At 37.8% G+C, this 15193-nt stretch overlaps 1 protein-coding gene across 1 annotated transcript; it reads left to right on the forward strand.

Moving 5' to 3' along the window:
- The first annotated feature begins 430 nt into the window (after window positions 1-430).
- On the forward strand, window positions 431-13989 carry hat1 (histone acetyltransferase 1). Its single transcript, XM_029530737.1, has 11 exons — window positions 431-513; window positions 2471-2542; window positions 2673-2748; window positions 3896-4016; window positions 7990-8166; window positions 8323-8444; window positions 9028-9132; window positions 9520-9626; window positions 10125-10276; window positions 11016-11132; window positions 13066-13989. Exons 1-11 carry the CDS (start codon window positions 507-509, stop codon window positions 13234-13236), a joined length of 1227 nt encoding a protein of 408 aa, XP_029386597.1. The 5' UTR covers window positions 431-506; the 3' UTR covers window positions 13237-13989.
- The last annotated feature ends 1204 nt before the right edge of the window (window positions 13990-15193 follow it).

Raw genomic sequence — 15193 nt, forward strand, 5'->3', positions numbered from 1 at the left:
ACACTGCATGGGAAATTTTCATTTTAGATCTTACCCGTGTCTGTAATGGGGGTTTTTGCTCATTAGAGCCCAGAAACCTGTTAAATGAATGAAATCATGTAGCAGTACAGTCAAACACTGTTAAAATTATTTACATAGTTCATAAACATGACTTACATGCGCAGATATTTTAACTAATATCGCCCAGTGACCTGGCCTAACACCATGACACAACACAATGGTTTTATGTTTTCTTTTAGGGACCACGTTATCACTAATTAATATTAAACATAAAATGTATAGAGTTAGAGACAGTAGTGTATTAAGTATGACGTATTTCTCTGCTAAAATCACATTTAAATTAGTTTACATATTGTAAACAAAATGTTTTTGACAGTCCTGGAGAACCTTAAAAAAAAAAAAAAAAAACTACATCCTGTTTCCACGGAAACACAAGGACCCGGAAGTCGTTTCCATTCCGCGGGTCTTTTGGGACAACAGAGCTCGGCACAACAGAGAGTGCAGAAATGGCGGGTAAGTGGCTAAATGCGTTCATGCCCCAAATGTCCTGTCTGTGTTACAGTGCCGATTCACCCACAGTGAGAGCTAACTCCGGTTTTAGGTGCGCTGCTGTTTTAAATCGCCTAATGCGCTGTTCAAAACATAGCGAGCTAAGCTAGCTAGCAGCGGGGGCCTGCCTGCTAACGACAGTCGTGTGTTATCAGGCTGTCATGGCAGAGTGTGTCTAACACCGTGTTAACATTTGTACCTGTTTTGTTTTTCTTTCGCGGTTTCCCACACAACATAGTGTCAACTCGCTCACACCTGCTGTTAACCAATCTGTAGGAAACGTGGCTTGACAGTTTGAGCACACTTGTTCGTCCATTGTGATAAATATTTACGGTTGGCAGAAAAGCATCCTGACTTTTAATATCCCCGTTAGCCGCTCGTCCCCACGGAGCAGCTAACATGGCCAAAGCACAGAGGAAGTACTCGGGATGAGGAGGTTTTAAATAGAGTTCCTGTTCTCCTCGTCAGAAAGACCTCCACCTCTGGGCTGCACCGTGGAGAGCACAGATGGGTTTCATGAAACTAAAACTTCTGATAAACGAGGTCGTGCTGTGCTAATTCAGCTTGAGTTGCTTGTGTTTTCTTTTGTATATTTTGAAATGACAGTAGAGCTGCAAAGATTGATAAATATCGTATGCAATAAGTCAAACATAGAGGAATTGATCCTGTATCCAATGGTACAATTAAATTGTCCAGTAGCTCTAAATACTAAATATGTAGTCCGTATTTAGTTTATGTTATGAGGCACTTCCTTTGGCTGAGGCATTGTTCAGTGTGATGCCAGTGGGAACAAAGGATCTCCTGAACTTGGAGCACACTCAGAGGAGACAATAGCCGCTGATGCAGCTGTTTGTCTGGACTGCCAGATGTCAGAGATGGTGGTTTGTATTGTCGCAGATGTCCTGCATCTCTATACAACAGTCCCAAGTGAGCCTGCGATTTATGGCAGCTTTCTCTGTGTTCATGTATGATATGTTGACTCCCCAGCAGATAGCAGTGTGGAAAAGACATTTGCCTCCACTGTCAAAAACCATTATGCAGGGTTTCACTGCAGTCGTCAGAGGACTTGAGCTGCATGGGCGGGGGTCAGCATTGATTCCATCCATATTTAAGGGATAGTCCTGTTCATTGCCCAGGTGCACACCTAAATCTTTATAAGCGTACCCTTACAAAGTCAATGACTATCTCTTTGATGTGCTTAGAAGGAGGCAGTTCTTGTCATTTAATTCACTGAAGGCCATCATCAGATCCATGTACTGCTCTTTCTTCCCATTCCTGATTCCTGATGATAGCTAGCGTCTCGGTATTTCTGATCATGGGATTGTGGCAGAGTTCATGTGTATTTCCCAAAATAAGATTAGATTAACATTTTGCAAGAGATTAGTTGAACATTAGTTGAAAGTTTTTCTTAGTTAAACCACAGAATAACAGGCTTCCTGTTTTTTTCATGAAGAGTTTTTCATGAATTTATTTTTCTCTTTCAAAGCAATGTCAGTTGCTAGATAAATTAAGTTGGAGTTCACTGTTGTGTTAATTTCTTATACTTTAGGCATAAATGGTTTGACTGCTGAAATTGAAGTGACCATGGATAGACAGTTAAACTCTCCTGTAGAGCTGAACACAGTGATTGCTCTCATTATCGATCATAGCCTATGGATTCTTTTATGCAGCTATTTTTTGTATTTAAAATGTTTGAAATATATATATTTTTTAAGTCTTTACAGTAGAGAAAATGGAAACTGCAAATGTCGGCAATTTTAGTTTGAATAACACTATGTGATTATGAAAACATTGTGTAATGACTGATTAGTCAATGAATGATTTATTGGCTAGTCATTGCAGCTCAATTCCTAAAATGAAATGGAGAACAGAAATCAGGGTTAAACAAACTAAACAACCAGTGTTGCTGCTGTCTCTTCAGGAGTGAATACCATGGAGAAAAAACTGGCTGAATACAAGTGTGACACCAATGAAGCAATCTGCTTGAAGCTTGGTATGTTTTGTTTGTTTGTTTTTTTTCCTTTTTTATATGTTTTGTAAATGTGTATATATGGCATTTTTTATATATTTATATCCAATAACCGTGTCTTGTTTGCTTTAATTTAATCATGTTTTCTCCTCAGTTCGTTTTCCGGAGGATGTTGAAGATGATGGCACTACATTCCACCCAGAGTACAGCCACCAAATTTTTGGAGACGAGTGAGTATTTTCTGGTTTCATCATTACCTCTTAGGGTTATGGTTATGTGTTAATAAGACAATAAGACTTAAACGAATCGGTGTGCAAAAAAATCTTAAGTATGCATTTTCTTGAACAATGCTAGTACAGTTATTAGGATCCAGATGCAACCAGTACATTTCTTGGCCTTTTAGCTGAGTGAATAAGTGGGTGAATGCTTTACCTGAGACCACTTTGTGTTGGTGGGTTTTGATGGTATTTAAATTTGGGTTATTGGTAGATGATACTAAATTGTGTCTGTGATAGCAAAGATACACTATCTTTAGCTAACTTCAAACATTAGTTTGATTTTTGCTTTTCCTCTTTCCAGTGTTTCAAATTAGGGTCAAGGAGATGTTTGATCCTGTTTAGTGATGCTCACAAATAAATCTAAAGTTACCTTAATAAATGAAGAAATCGTTGTAAACCTCAGTAACTCAAGTTTGTGAATGTGTGAGGAAGCTTTATAAACACATTCCCCAAAATGTGCCACTGGTCTATTAGACAGTTAATTGATCACCGTAACCAGAGTGCCCACCAAACTAATCCCACATGTGTGAGTGACAAACTATGTGGTTTTGCAGTGTCCAAATATTTGCCCAAAACGTATTCATTCATTTGGTATTTTCATGATGTTAGAGAATGGTGTTGAGTTGCACTGAGATCAGCAGAGTGCCATTAGCAATTGGCTGATAAAAATATTCTAAGCCAACTATGTTAGCCTGTCTTGCATGTTATTTTTGCCTCCGAATATTGTACACAAGAGCAGCATTACTATTGATCCTGAGCAACTCTAAATTGTTGGCAGTAACACCTGTTTTGCACTAGCTGCAATCATCCTGAAGGCAACTTAGCAATTCTGTCATTAATTATTTTTAGCAAGAGAAATTGTTAGTAAAGCTCAGTCATACAATTGCATAATGATGAAGTCTATTTTGCTATAAACTGCCAGTGATGTGAGGGTGAAAGAAACAATACAACACAGGGAAATGGCCAGATCTTTGACCATTATAAAATCCAGCTATTTTATTGTTTGTCCTTTGCTATTACTGTCCTAGTTTTAAAGGAATGTTTAAAAGAAGAATAACTCCACAATAGTTTCTAATAGCTTTACGAATGTTGTTTGCAGTGAGGTTGCTTTTGGATACAAGGGTCTTCAAATACAATTGTTCTACACTGCTGGAAACCTGAGCACCCTCTTCAAAGTGAAATACTCCTCAAAAGTTACAGAGACGTTCGATTGTGTGGAGGTAAGACATTAATATCTCTTTCTTAATATTGATAGTATTTTGTCAGTGATGGTTAATTATAATATATTATGGAGTAGTCTTATAGTTATGTATTTTAAATGATCAAGGATCATTAAACTGAAACCAAATGAGCCTCAAAGGTGATTTAAATCTTTAAATCAAGTCCTATTCAGTCGCCTCTCTCTGAGATGTCACAACTGAGCAACTAACGATTTTTATTTAAAACCAAAATAGGCGAGCACACCACCAACTAAAGATCAACATATTTTACTTAGGAACTGCCTGAGCAAACTGCAGCAGCATAGTGGATGAATCTTATATTTTCATTCTTCCAGTGGTTGACATCTAGAATACAGTGGAAGGCTAGGTTTGCTACATGTAAAAAGTCATTTGTTTGTTCAAAGTATGAGGAACAACCACAGTGTGGGGGTATGTAAGACAAATTTTTGAGTGCTGTGAGGTCGGTCATTAAAGGAACAGGGAAAAAATGGCATATCTGTTGTTTTTCTTGAGCATGTTGTTTGTTCGAGGAAGGCATCGGTGATGGGGCTATCATCAGGTCTATGGGCAACTGGATGTCATGGCTGACAGACTAAATTGAGCTTTTTGAAAACCATACTCAAAATGTAACATTTCATAAAAACCAAGTACTACACGTATGCAGAAAAAATGAACGCCTAAAACTAACACAGTATAGTGCAACAACCCTGCAGAAAATCTACCTCTGTGAAGGTTCTAATGTTCAGGTTTTGTTGAAATTGCTTTAGTGTGGTATTGCTTGGAATCGATCAGTTTGTTGGCTGGTGCTCATTGTATTGCAATGAGGTGTGTCTAATACTTAGTCCACTGCTATTATGTAATTGAGAATAGGCTAAAAATCAGAAGATCGACATCCTGTAGATCACTGCTAAACAGCCTACCTGCCTCCACTGTAACTCATCCTCAAAAAAATGGTAATCAGGGACAGTTGTTGTACTATAAGTGTAGATGAGAAAATATAATTTCTGGTGTTGTGCTTTTGTAAGAAGTGATACCAAACAATGGCTAAAGTGAGAATTACAAGGATTTTGTTTTATTTGCCAAACATGTTTCAAATCTGTAACAACACATCAAAATAAAGCACAATAGATGAATAGATGAGAAGAAGGTTAGTGTATCAAACTGTGACTTTGATAGACAAACATTAGGAAGCTTTACTGAGTGGTTGCTGCCATAATTTTAAGATAAGAATTGTGTGATGAATTAGTTTTTAAGTGGAATAGATAAACCTCTTTTGTGTTTGTTTAGTGGCGGTTTCTTGTCTCTTCACTCACTAAAGTAACTCAGAACCTCTCTTGGTGGTGACATTATTTGTGTGTGAAATCTCCAGTTTTGTTAGAGTAAATCTCATCTCAACGTGGCCCCCATGTCAGTACACTAATCCTACTCCTCCCTGTCGGAAGACAAGGGCTTTAAGCAGTTTTGTACGTGAGGTCCAACATGAGACATTGATTTTCTGAGGTTTGTGTGATTGATTCAGCAGGAGGAGTAATGTGACACAGTTGGGTATCTTGTATATACATTTGCAAGAAGGAACTGCTGCTCAGGCCATTGATTATCTAAATCTTTGCAGGTGAATATCTGTAAACTGATTTTCAATAGATTTAGATTCAGTGTTTTAAAAAGACATCAAGCTTATGTAGCGATTAATTAGTTAATGAATCAGTCAGGTATTGACGCCATTGTTGGCTTCAGTCTTTCTCTGAGAGACTGCTCATTGTGTATGTAACTTTCTTCCTCTCAGTAATTGCCAAACTAGAAATTAGCATATCAACAGCAAGTATTTGGACAAAACGGACAGTAAAGTGAAATACTCTCCTCCTCTGAAACTTCACAAAAGGCCACTGGCTGCTTTGAATATTTTCTGAAGTCGTCAATGAGGCCAACGTGCAGAATGAGTACAAGAATTAGCCAAGGCCCCCATTGAGGTCAGATGATTCAACTCTAGGACATCTGTCCTCTCTGGAGACAGCAGGGGGTCCCATACTGGACAATGTGGCCTTCAACTGGTGGAAGTTGGAGCAGTGATGTGACCTCTGAACTCAACAGTTCAGGGTGTTTTTGCAGATGCTTTCAATGTATGAATCCCGTAAAACAGCGATGGTTCCTTCACATAGCACTGTTGAGGATTGCTTTAATCTCTGGCATCTCCAAAAAAATTTAAGATACCATGGCAACACATTCACTGCTTTTAAACCTAAAGAGAGTCATTAGACTTTTAGGGAACATAGTTTGAAGCTTATATTCAAACTGAAACGTGATGGCTGGCTTCCTGTCCCTGTGTGCCACTGCTAAGTGTTCAGCGTTGACCCCTGAGTGTTCACCTTGTTAAGGGTTTGAGTGCAGCTGGTGTAGAGGTAGAGAGTGAGCGGAAGAGCAGTGTTCAGGCTACATCTGAAGAGTGTTTGTCTCTGAGTGCATGTGGACAGTCGGGGTGCGGTGCAGCTGGTGACAGAAGAGATCAGGAGACGAGGGGAGGTAGAGATGGAGTTTATGCAGCTGCCACTTTGGTACAAGACTCTCATCAAAAATCACCTTCTCCCCTTTAAACCAGCCAAAAAAGACGTATTACTGGACTTTTAATGGAAAACACTCACATTACTGTCACACTCTTTGTGTACATGGGCAGTAAAATGATTGTGTATAATATAATATAATATATGTAAACATAAATGTTCTTCAAATGCTTAAATTAATACTCATAAAATAATAAAACATAAAGTTTACTGTGAATACTGAATGTAGTAGCATCTATGGAGAAAAGGATTAAAAAGATGAAATAACAACACAACAAATTAGATAGTTTGTCCTGCCTTTGTGCTTATTGTTAGAAATCAAAGACATTAAGAAAATGTTCTAAATGTAGATTGTTAAGTTATATTCATGACAAACTAAGGCATCTATTCTGGAAGGCTGTGCAATTTAGTGTCTAGTATGTTGGAGAGTGCCTCGGATAAAGGGACTTGTTTGTCCATGGCCTTTTAAGTATGCTCCTTGTTCCTCAGAAATGTGGCTGAACAATTACAATGGTTAAGAGGCATTCAGCTGCAGGTGCATTACTTCCAGTTAGATATTAGCTGATGTCTGAAAGCGGGGAATTAGCAGTATGTTGTATTAGCCTTTTGTAGTGCATTTTGCTCAGACCTTCTTCATTTCCCAGTTTTCAATGCTGAGCAGCAAGGGTCTCTGTGCCGACATAATGGCCATCACACATGTAAATGGTGTGAAAGGGCTGCTTAGCAAAGTGTTCTCATGTCAATCCTTCTGGAAATGGATACAATGCAAACATTACAGCTGAACTAACCACATGTTGCACTGAGTAAAAAGTCCAAGGGTAGGGCCTCTTTGTCTCTGAGGCTCTTTGAAAATGCAGGGGCAAATTCATTTGATTGGGTTCACTTGGCAGGATTAGAGGAGAGGCCTCTATTATGGATGCCCAAAGGTTTGTTAAGTTGAGATCAATTCATAAGATTTTATTTCTCAGTGAGAAGCAGAAATGCGTTTATTGTGGCAACTTCATCACATATTCATGACTTAACATAAGTAGTAAATGTACTGATTTAAGTGGTCTTTTCACCACAGAGGGTGCTGCTGTGGTCTCTGCTCAGCTGACAGTTTTAATTGCCTAATGGTTTTCTTTTCATTGACACAAAACATGTATGCTTCTAGTATTGCAGTGTTGGATTATTGTTTTTTTTGTCTTTTGTTTGTTTTTTACAACAGTATTTTTTACTACTATTATTATTATTATTATTATTTATTTATTTATTTATATATAAATATTTTTTTTTCAACAAGTAAAAAAAAAATATTTGCTTGACAATACATTACTGGTCACATTTCTATACACGTGTCCCACAAATATAGACTATATTTTCTTTTATCATCCATGTCTGTTTGCTGTTCTGCTAAATTCATTCATATTTTTATCCAGCCTGATGATGTTGAAGGGAAGATCCGAGAAATTGTGCCTGCTGGGTTCACATGCAATACTGATGACTTCATTTCACTGCTGGAGAAGGAGGCCAATTTCAAGCCCTTCGGCACCCTGCTTCATACATACACAGTCCACAGCGAGGAGGCAGGAGAACTCACATACCAGATTCACAAGGTATGAAAATCATTTACTGCATACCCCAAGCAATTCAGGAAGCATTTTAGAGTTTATTATTAACTATCAACATTTTGTAGTCATTGGTTATCAGATGGCAGGGGTGAGATTTAACTAAATAATCTCAAATACCTCTTTTGGCTCCATGTCCCCCAGGCTGATATTACCTGTCCGGGATTCCAAGAGTACCATGAGCGCCTGCAGACCTTCCTCATGTGGTTCATAGAGACTGCTAGTTTCATCGATGCTGACGACGATCGTTGGGACTTCTTTCTTGTGTGAGTGCCCTTCTTAATTGACATCAAAACCCCCCCCACCACTCCTTTTTCACCCACCCCTATGCCAAAGCCTTTATTGTGTCATTGAAAAACAAAGCCCCCCTTTGCGGCGCTTGTGACCAATTACCAGGCCAGTTTGATTATATTTCCCCCATAGGAGAATTGTTGATCAGGCAAGAGCTTCCTTTGTACCAAAAGCCCTTTTCAGATTTTTCAGGGGCAAGAGCTGAATTGAATACTGTTGTCTTTTGAAACACTGAACAATGTCTTAACAGTAAAAAGAGCCTCTGCCAGTGTTTTCTTTACCCTGGCACCTATTAATACTGACAATGGGGAAAATGGACTGAAGTGATTTGGAGGAGCTCAGTCCCTCCTCCAACCCCTTCTCTTCCTCTTAGTTGTAGTACTCCAATTAAGTGCATAATGTATTCAGGTTGTAGCAGGTGTACCAATCGGGGCCTGGCTGCTCTAACATGCTGACGTTGGGGGGTGAAGGGTGGGCATGGGAACAGAGAGGCTAAAATGGTCACTGGATGGGAGTGTGCCTGTAATTGACCTGTTTGCCTTTGTGTTTTATCTGCAGATTTGAAAAGTACAATAAAGATGGGGAGACTCTCTACGCAACTGTTGGTTACATGACAGTTTATAATTACTACGTGTACCCAGACAAAACCCGACCACGTGTAAGGTAATTGCTGGGGCAGCACGTGCCTTCCTATTCTTTTGTATGAAAAAGGAGTGGAAAATTATACATTTCTTTATCCTCTTCCCAAAGAGCCCAAATTACTGGCTTATATAGCCAACTATTCAACCAGATTTTGTTTCATTGCTAAACCAGAGTGATTTGTATGTGAAAACAACTTTATAGATAAGCTTTTGATGTGATTTGATTTGATTCATTGATGGATCAGTGTAACATTCTATTATTTTCTGCCTTCAGGCAGAAAATCAGGCTTTCTGCTAACACTCAGATTACTTCTTGGTTCTCTTAAATTTGGTTATCTGAGTGGTCTTGAACAAACCTGTTTCCTCATTTGGTTTATGTTTGCATCTCCTCTGCCCTTTAACTAAACAGCCAAATGTTGATCCTGCCTCCGTTCCAAGGAGAGGGTCATGGAGCTCAGCTTCTGGAGGCAGTGCACAGATTTTATTGCAGCCTGCCCAAGGTACAAGACATCACAGGTGAGTGTCAGTTTTTGGGCTTTTTGTTTGTTTGTTTGCTTGCTTTTTTGTGGAGGGGCTTGCCATTTACTTTGTTGAAGTAGGCGTGGGTAAACTTTCAATCTAAAATCCTTGTGTCACCTACGAGCAGTTTAAATTATTTTTCTCAGCAGTTGGTGGATCCAGGGGGTGAGTTAATTTGGTGGCCTGGCATGTATGCCAGAATGTGCTGAGGCTCTATTGAAACTAGTTGGATCGAAATAGTTGCTTTTCATAGAGACAGAGGATGAATACTAAAGAGGCATACCTGCTTCCTTTTCATTGTCGTCAAACAACTTCTCAACTAACTTCTTGAAAATGTTTTAAATAATTGAAGCACATTTTTTGGTAGGCACAAAATTCTTTGCGACCCAACACACAAGTATGCAAACTGCGCACAATAACATTTAAGAATCATATGTGTCTTTTCAGAAAGTCCAGCTGTTGAGTCATTTTAATTGTATTCTGATATGTTTCCAGCGGAAGATCCTTCTGAGAACTACGTGAAACTGAGGGACTATGTGTTGGTAAAACTCTGTCAAGGCCTGCCATCTTTTGCTGTGGACAAACTGCCCCTCGGCTTCTCAGCTGACATGATCAAAGAGGCACAAGACAAGTTGAAAATCAACAAGGTGCTGTTTGTTATAGTTCTGTCTATAAATAAATCATAAAATGGTGGAAAAAAACTTGTCATTATTTCCAGAGCTCAAATTGCAATTGCGAGTCAAGTCTGCCCAAATTTTCAAAAACCATAATTTAAAAAACTAAAAAACGGCGACCTATTTTATTTTATTATTTTTTTTTAATCCTCAAATTAAAAAATTTGGAACTGGGAAATTTTGCCATTAATGATTTGAATAGTTACTCAGTGATTGTTGATTAAGTTGAAGGTGCAATACCAAGAACCTTTAAAGCTTCAGAGAGACTGTAGATTTGTAGGAGCAGTTGTGATTAGCTCTTTGACTCACTGTAGTATATAATGCAGTATTTTTATTTATTGCAGTAATCATGTTGCGTAATTTTTCCGGTTTATATATATGCTGAGATGAATTCACACCTTGTCATTTGGTAAAACTGAGTTGTTTAGCAACTGCTGTTTATTGCTCTGCCCCAAATACTCTTTGATTCTGTTTTAGCTCATTTAGTCCAGAATATCTGACGTAAATGGACAGAATATTGTTTTTTCATAAATCTGTGTTCTTCTTGGCATAGATTCATTGATGTTTGGTTTACCACAGGCCCAGAATAGTTTGACTTCTTGTAAGCACTGTGCTGAGAAGCCAGTTATGCTCTGTTGAGGCTTAAACATTACATAATACAAAGAGTAGAATTGCACAAAAAATTATTTGGTTTTTCCACCTTCTTTTACAGAAACACGCAAGGAGAGTGTATGAAATTCTGCGTCTGAGAGCCACAGACATGAGTGATAAAGAAAAAGCTAGAGAGTACCGTCTGGAGGTGAAGAAGAGGCTGTTTGGACCATACAGGGTGAGATTTTATTTGTCACAGCTTCAGTGTGGTATATGTTGCACGTCAATGTGGAGAGGATAGAGGGTCTGTATGCAGACTGAGTTTCACGATCTTTTCAAATAAATCTGAATGTCAACCTGTCTGTGTTGCTGTCAAACAAGTTTCTTGTGTGCAGTCATCGACCTTTTTATTTGCATAAAATTACAACTGTTCAAGTTAGGAAGCAAAATAGCTCCAGTACAGAATGAATGTGATTGGCTTACAGCTCCATAATGTCATTTTTATTATAAAACCTTTGTAAAACGGCGGAAAAATTGATCTCTAGTCCGATGAAAACTGATAGATTATTAGTGCCATATTGTCACAGCCACAATAGGGCGCACCAGGAATCTGTGGTTTTGCTGCTGCTGGAGCTTTTTTCTATTCAGACACAAGTCATTAGTTAGGATTTGCATTTCTTTGGGAGAAATAATTTTCATGAAAGTGTTGAGCAGTTTTTCAAAAAGCGGCTAGTATTGAGAGTTCTGTGGTATTACTACTGCCATTACATTCTGAACTTTATCAGGAAAACTGTGCAATTTCATCAAATCACTTTGTGGTATTATCTCATGTTTTTCTGGGCAGCTTTTGTTTGAGTTTCAGAGATATAGAGTGACTTGAGCCTGATGAACAGATATCAGCTTCTGTGGTGTTGGAACAAGCTTGACTGTTAGAAGTACTAGCTTGATCCTTGTGCACCAGAATAAGACTTTACATCCTATTTGCTTGTGACATTTTATATTTTTCTCACTACTCACTGACACTTTGCATGCCAGTGACTAGAGACTTTGCTGTCAGCAGTGTAACCACATGTCTCAGAAAAGGCAGAATCTGACATAGAAAAGACCTGTGTGGGGAAGAGGTAAGTGGGAATTCTTGAGGAGAGTGGCAAGGAAAGATCTGGTGGCCAGATGCAGACTGTTTTTCCTTCCCTGAGGAGATTTAGTGCATAGTTAGTTGAATGGCAGAGGTCTCCACTCTGAATGTGAGGGAGATTATACATTTCAGCTCTTTCCCCCAATTCCCCACCGACCATGCCTGCATGCATATGCATGCAAGCAGCACATCGCACTGAATGAATGAATGTCTATTTGTCTGCCTGTGTCTAGAACCTTTAAGATTCCTGTTTCCATGACAAATGACAACAAAAGAAATATTTAGTTTACATGAAAATATATTTCCATTCATTATCAACAAATACATTCAAAGATCAATAACATAAGATATAACATATATAATCTAGTCTGTTTCTGTGCAAGGAACACTGACTGGTCTATATCCTCATCCTTCTGCGCAATATCATTTGTTTTTATAAGTGATTCTTTTACTCAAGATGGATTAATTAATCAAAAGTGTATACATACACTTGACCAAAACGTATTGATTCACGCATTGGCAAAACGCTATTTTAAAAAAACACTAAAGAAATTAAAGCTTTACTTCAATTACTACCATAATTTTATTTCATATTTGCAACACATTCAGCTTTGTTCTCACTAAAATGTTTAATTGACTCATTACCTATCTAAGTATTAGTAAATGCTTTTGAAATTTTGATTGACAAACATAACCATATAATTAACGTAAAATATTACATGTTTTAAAAACAATAACCAATAAGCACATGTTAAAACTGTGAGGTGGTCTATGAGACTGAGTGTAGAAAAAATTTTATCCAATTAATTTTCTTGAGTTTTAATGATTAGACCTCATGTGATTAAGAGTGATGATTGTTGGCTTATACAATACCCCTCAAATTTTGTGTTTCTGTAGTGATGACAACACAATCTTTCTAATAAAAAAAAATGTGAATGTGGAAAAAGCTCACATTTCTCAGCTGCTCATGTTGATGAGCAGGTTCTTGTACTGTCAAGAAATCACCAAACTGAACCTCACTGTTAATGTTTTGCAGAAAAATCAGAGGGAGCTGACAAAGATGAGGAAGTGCCTGCGGCCAGAGGAGCTGGTGTCCCACATGGGTCAGATGGACACTCAGACGCAGCATGAGGAGCTGGAGAAGAGTTATCAGGTTGTTGTGGAGGACTACAGGAGAATCATTGAGAGACTTGCGACACAGGCCTGATCAGACTGTGAGATACTGCTGGCCTTTAGGCCACCCTCTCAACATACAGGTGGTCTTTCCCTTCTGTGCAAAGCCCACATCATCACAGACCTTAGCTGTGCAGCCAAAAGGAATCTCCTGATTTCACAATATCACTGTTTTAATTCAAGAGTGTTACAAATGTATAGCGAGTGATGTTGCAGTGATAGGTTGCAACGCAAAAAGTCTGTTTCCCAGCTAATGTTGATACAGTGGAGAAGGAGAAAAATTTGCTGGACTTTGAGACTTCCAGTTTGTGTTCAATGTGTTTAATCACTTTTTGTGAGATGAAATGATATGTAACATTTCACAGGTGAATAGAGGTCCACAACCCTGCAGAGAAACCCAGCTTCTCCATCATAGACGTTTTTTAAGTCTTTTGTCGAAACATCTACCGATGTGTTTTGAAGCACTTCATACTGAAAATTAAAAACTGGTTTTGTATATTGCTCAAATTGAATGATACTGTAGAAGAGAAAATAAAACTGAGCAATTTGTATTTTTTGACATTTAGGTTTCCATCATTTTTAGATATTGGGCTCATACATTTTTCATTTGGACACATTGATTGGATATAATAATTTTTTAGTCTCTGAAAAAGAAATCAAAGCAGAAAAAGACAACAAATGTGAAATAACAGTCAACAATACTGTACACAGAAATGACACATTTGCAAGCACAAGAGTTTCACAGTTGTCAGTTATAAACTTTGATAAAAAATTTTACAGACATGTGGGCAGGGTTTTTGTTTTTTGTTTTTTGTTTTTTTTTTTTTTTGGCACATTTAAACATTCACATTAGCTTGCAGTTCCCCATTCTTTCTCATGTGAGATTTAGAAATTGAAATAGTTGAGGTTTTAATATTAATACTTCAACTTGAATGTGTTTCAAATTGAAGTCAAAGAACCTGCACTATCATCCCCCAAACAATCGAGTCCAACTGTGAGGCAGACTGCCTGAAGTCTGTCATCACTATTGATTTGAATGTTGTTGCTTTATTTGTATCACCTCATCCAGTGGAAACCAACCAATCACAAAAGTGTTTTCTCAACTAAAAAACAGAGTGAGGTTTGTGGTAACTAATGACAACCCTGCCATTTTATTTCCTACCTTATGTTAGCATGTTTGTACGCTGAATTATCTCTGACGTATTTAAATGGACTGATTAACAGAAAGTCATCTGGTTGCCATACTGATAAAATCAGTTATCATATCAATGGATTGGACCCGCAGCTGGATTAATGCACCAGGGGACCAACATTTTGCTCTTCCTCTTCTCGTGGTTGGTTGGAAAGTTCCTGATACTGTTGTCATCATTTAGGCTTTTAACAGTTGATCAGAAAATATATTTATTTCAGCACCAAGGAGTAACAATGGCTAAAATTTTCTCTGTTCTGGTGTTGCGCTGTCTGACCATGCAAAAGAAATTAATTAGAAATGTATTAATGATAATGAAAATTCCTGTTTTTTGCAGCCTTTACATCCTCACCTCAGCTTCTGTGCATTTGTAGTAATGGTGATTATAACAGACTTATATAGAGAGCTCTTCAAATTCCAAATTAAAAGTTCTAAGGCTGCAAAAAAGGAAAGACACATATCTTTGTTTTTTTTATTTAACATGTTCTTTTTCAAAAAAGCTGTCTCCTACGTTACCCACAATGCAAATCGACTGCCACATGTTCACCTGCTTCAAGCAAACCAGACTCATGGTAAGTAACAGATTCCCTTTTTTTTTTTTTTTTTTTATTACTTTTACTTTAGCTGCTTGATTTATAGCTATACTTTATATAGATTACATTTATTTTATCAGATATTTATTAGATATTTCTGGTGATTAATTTTTAGTACATGATATCAATAACTAATACTTTATGATGTGTTGTTCTACATTTTACATGCCTTCTTGAACATATTCTGAGAATTTTGCTTACAAGTGCAA

This window comes from Echeneis naucrates, chromosome 21 (assembly GCF_900963305.1).
Source record: "Echeneis naucrates chromosome 21, fEcheNa1.1, whole genome shotgun sequence".
NCBI lineage: Eukaryota > Metazoa > Chordata > Actinopteri > Carangiformes > Echeneidae > Echeneis > Echeneis naucrates.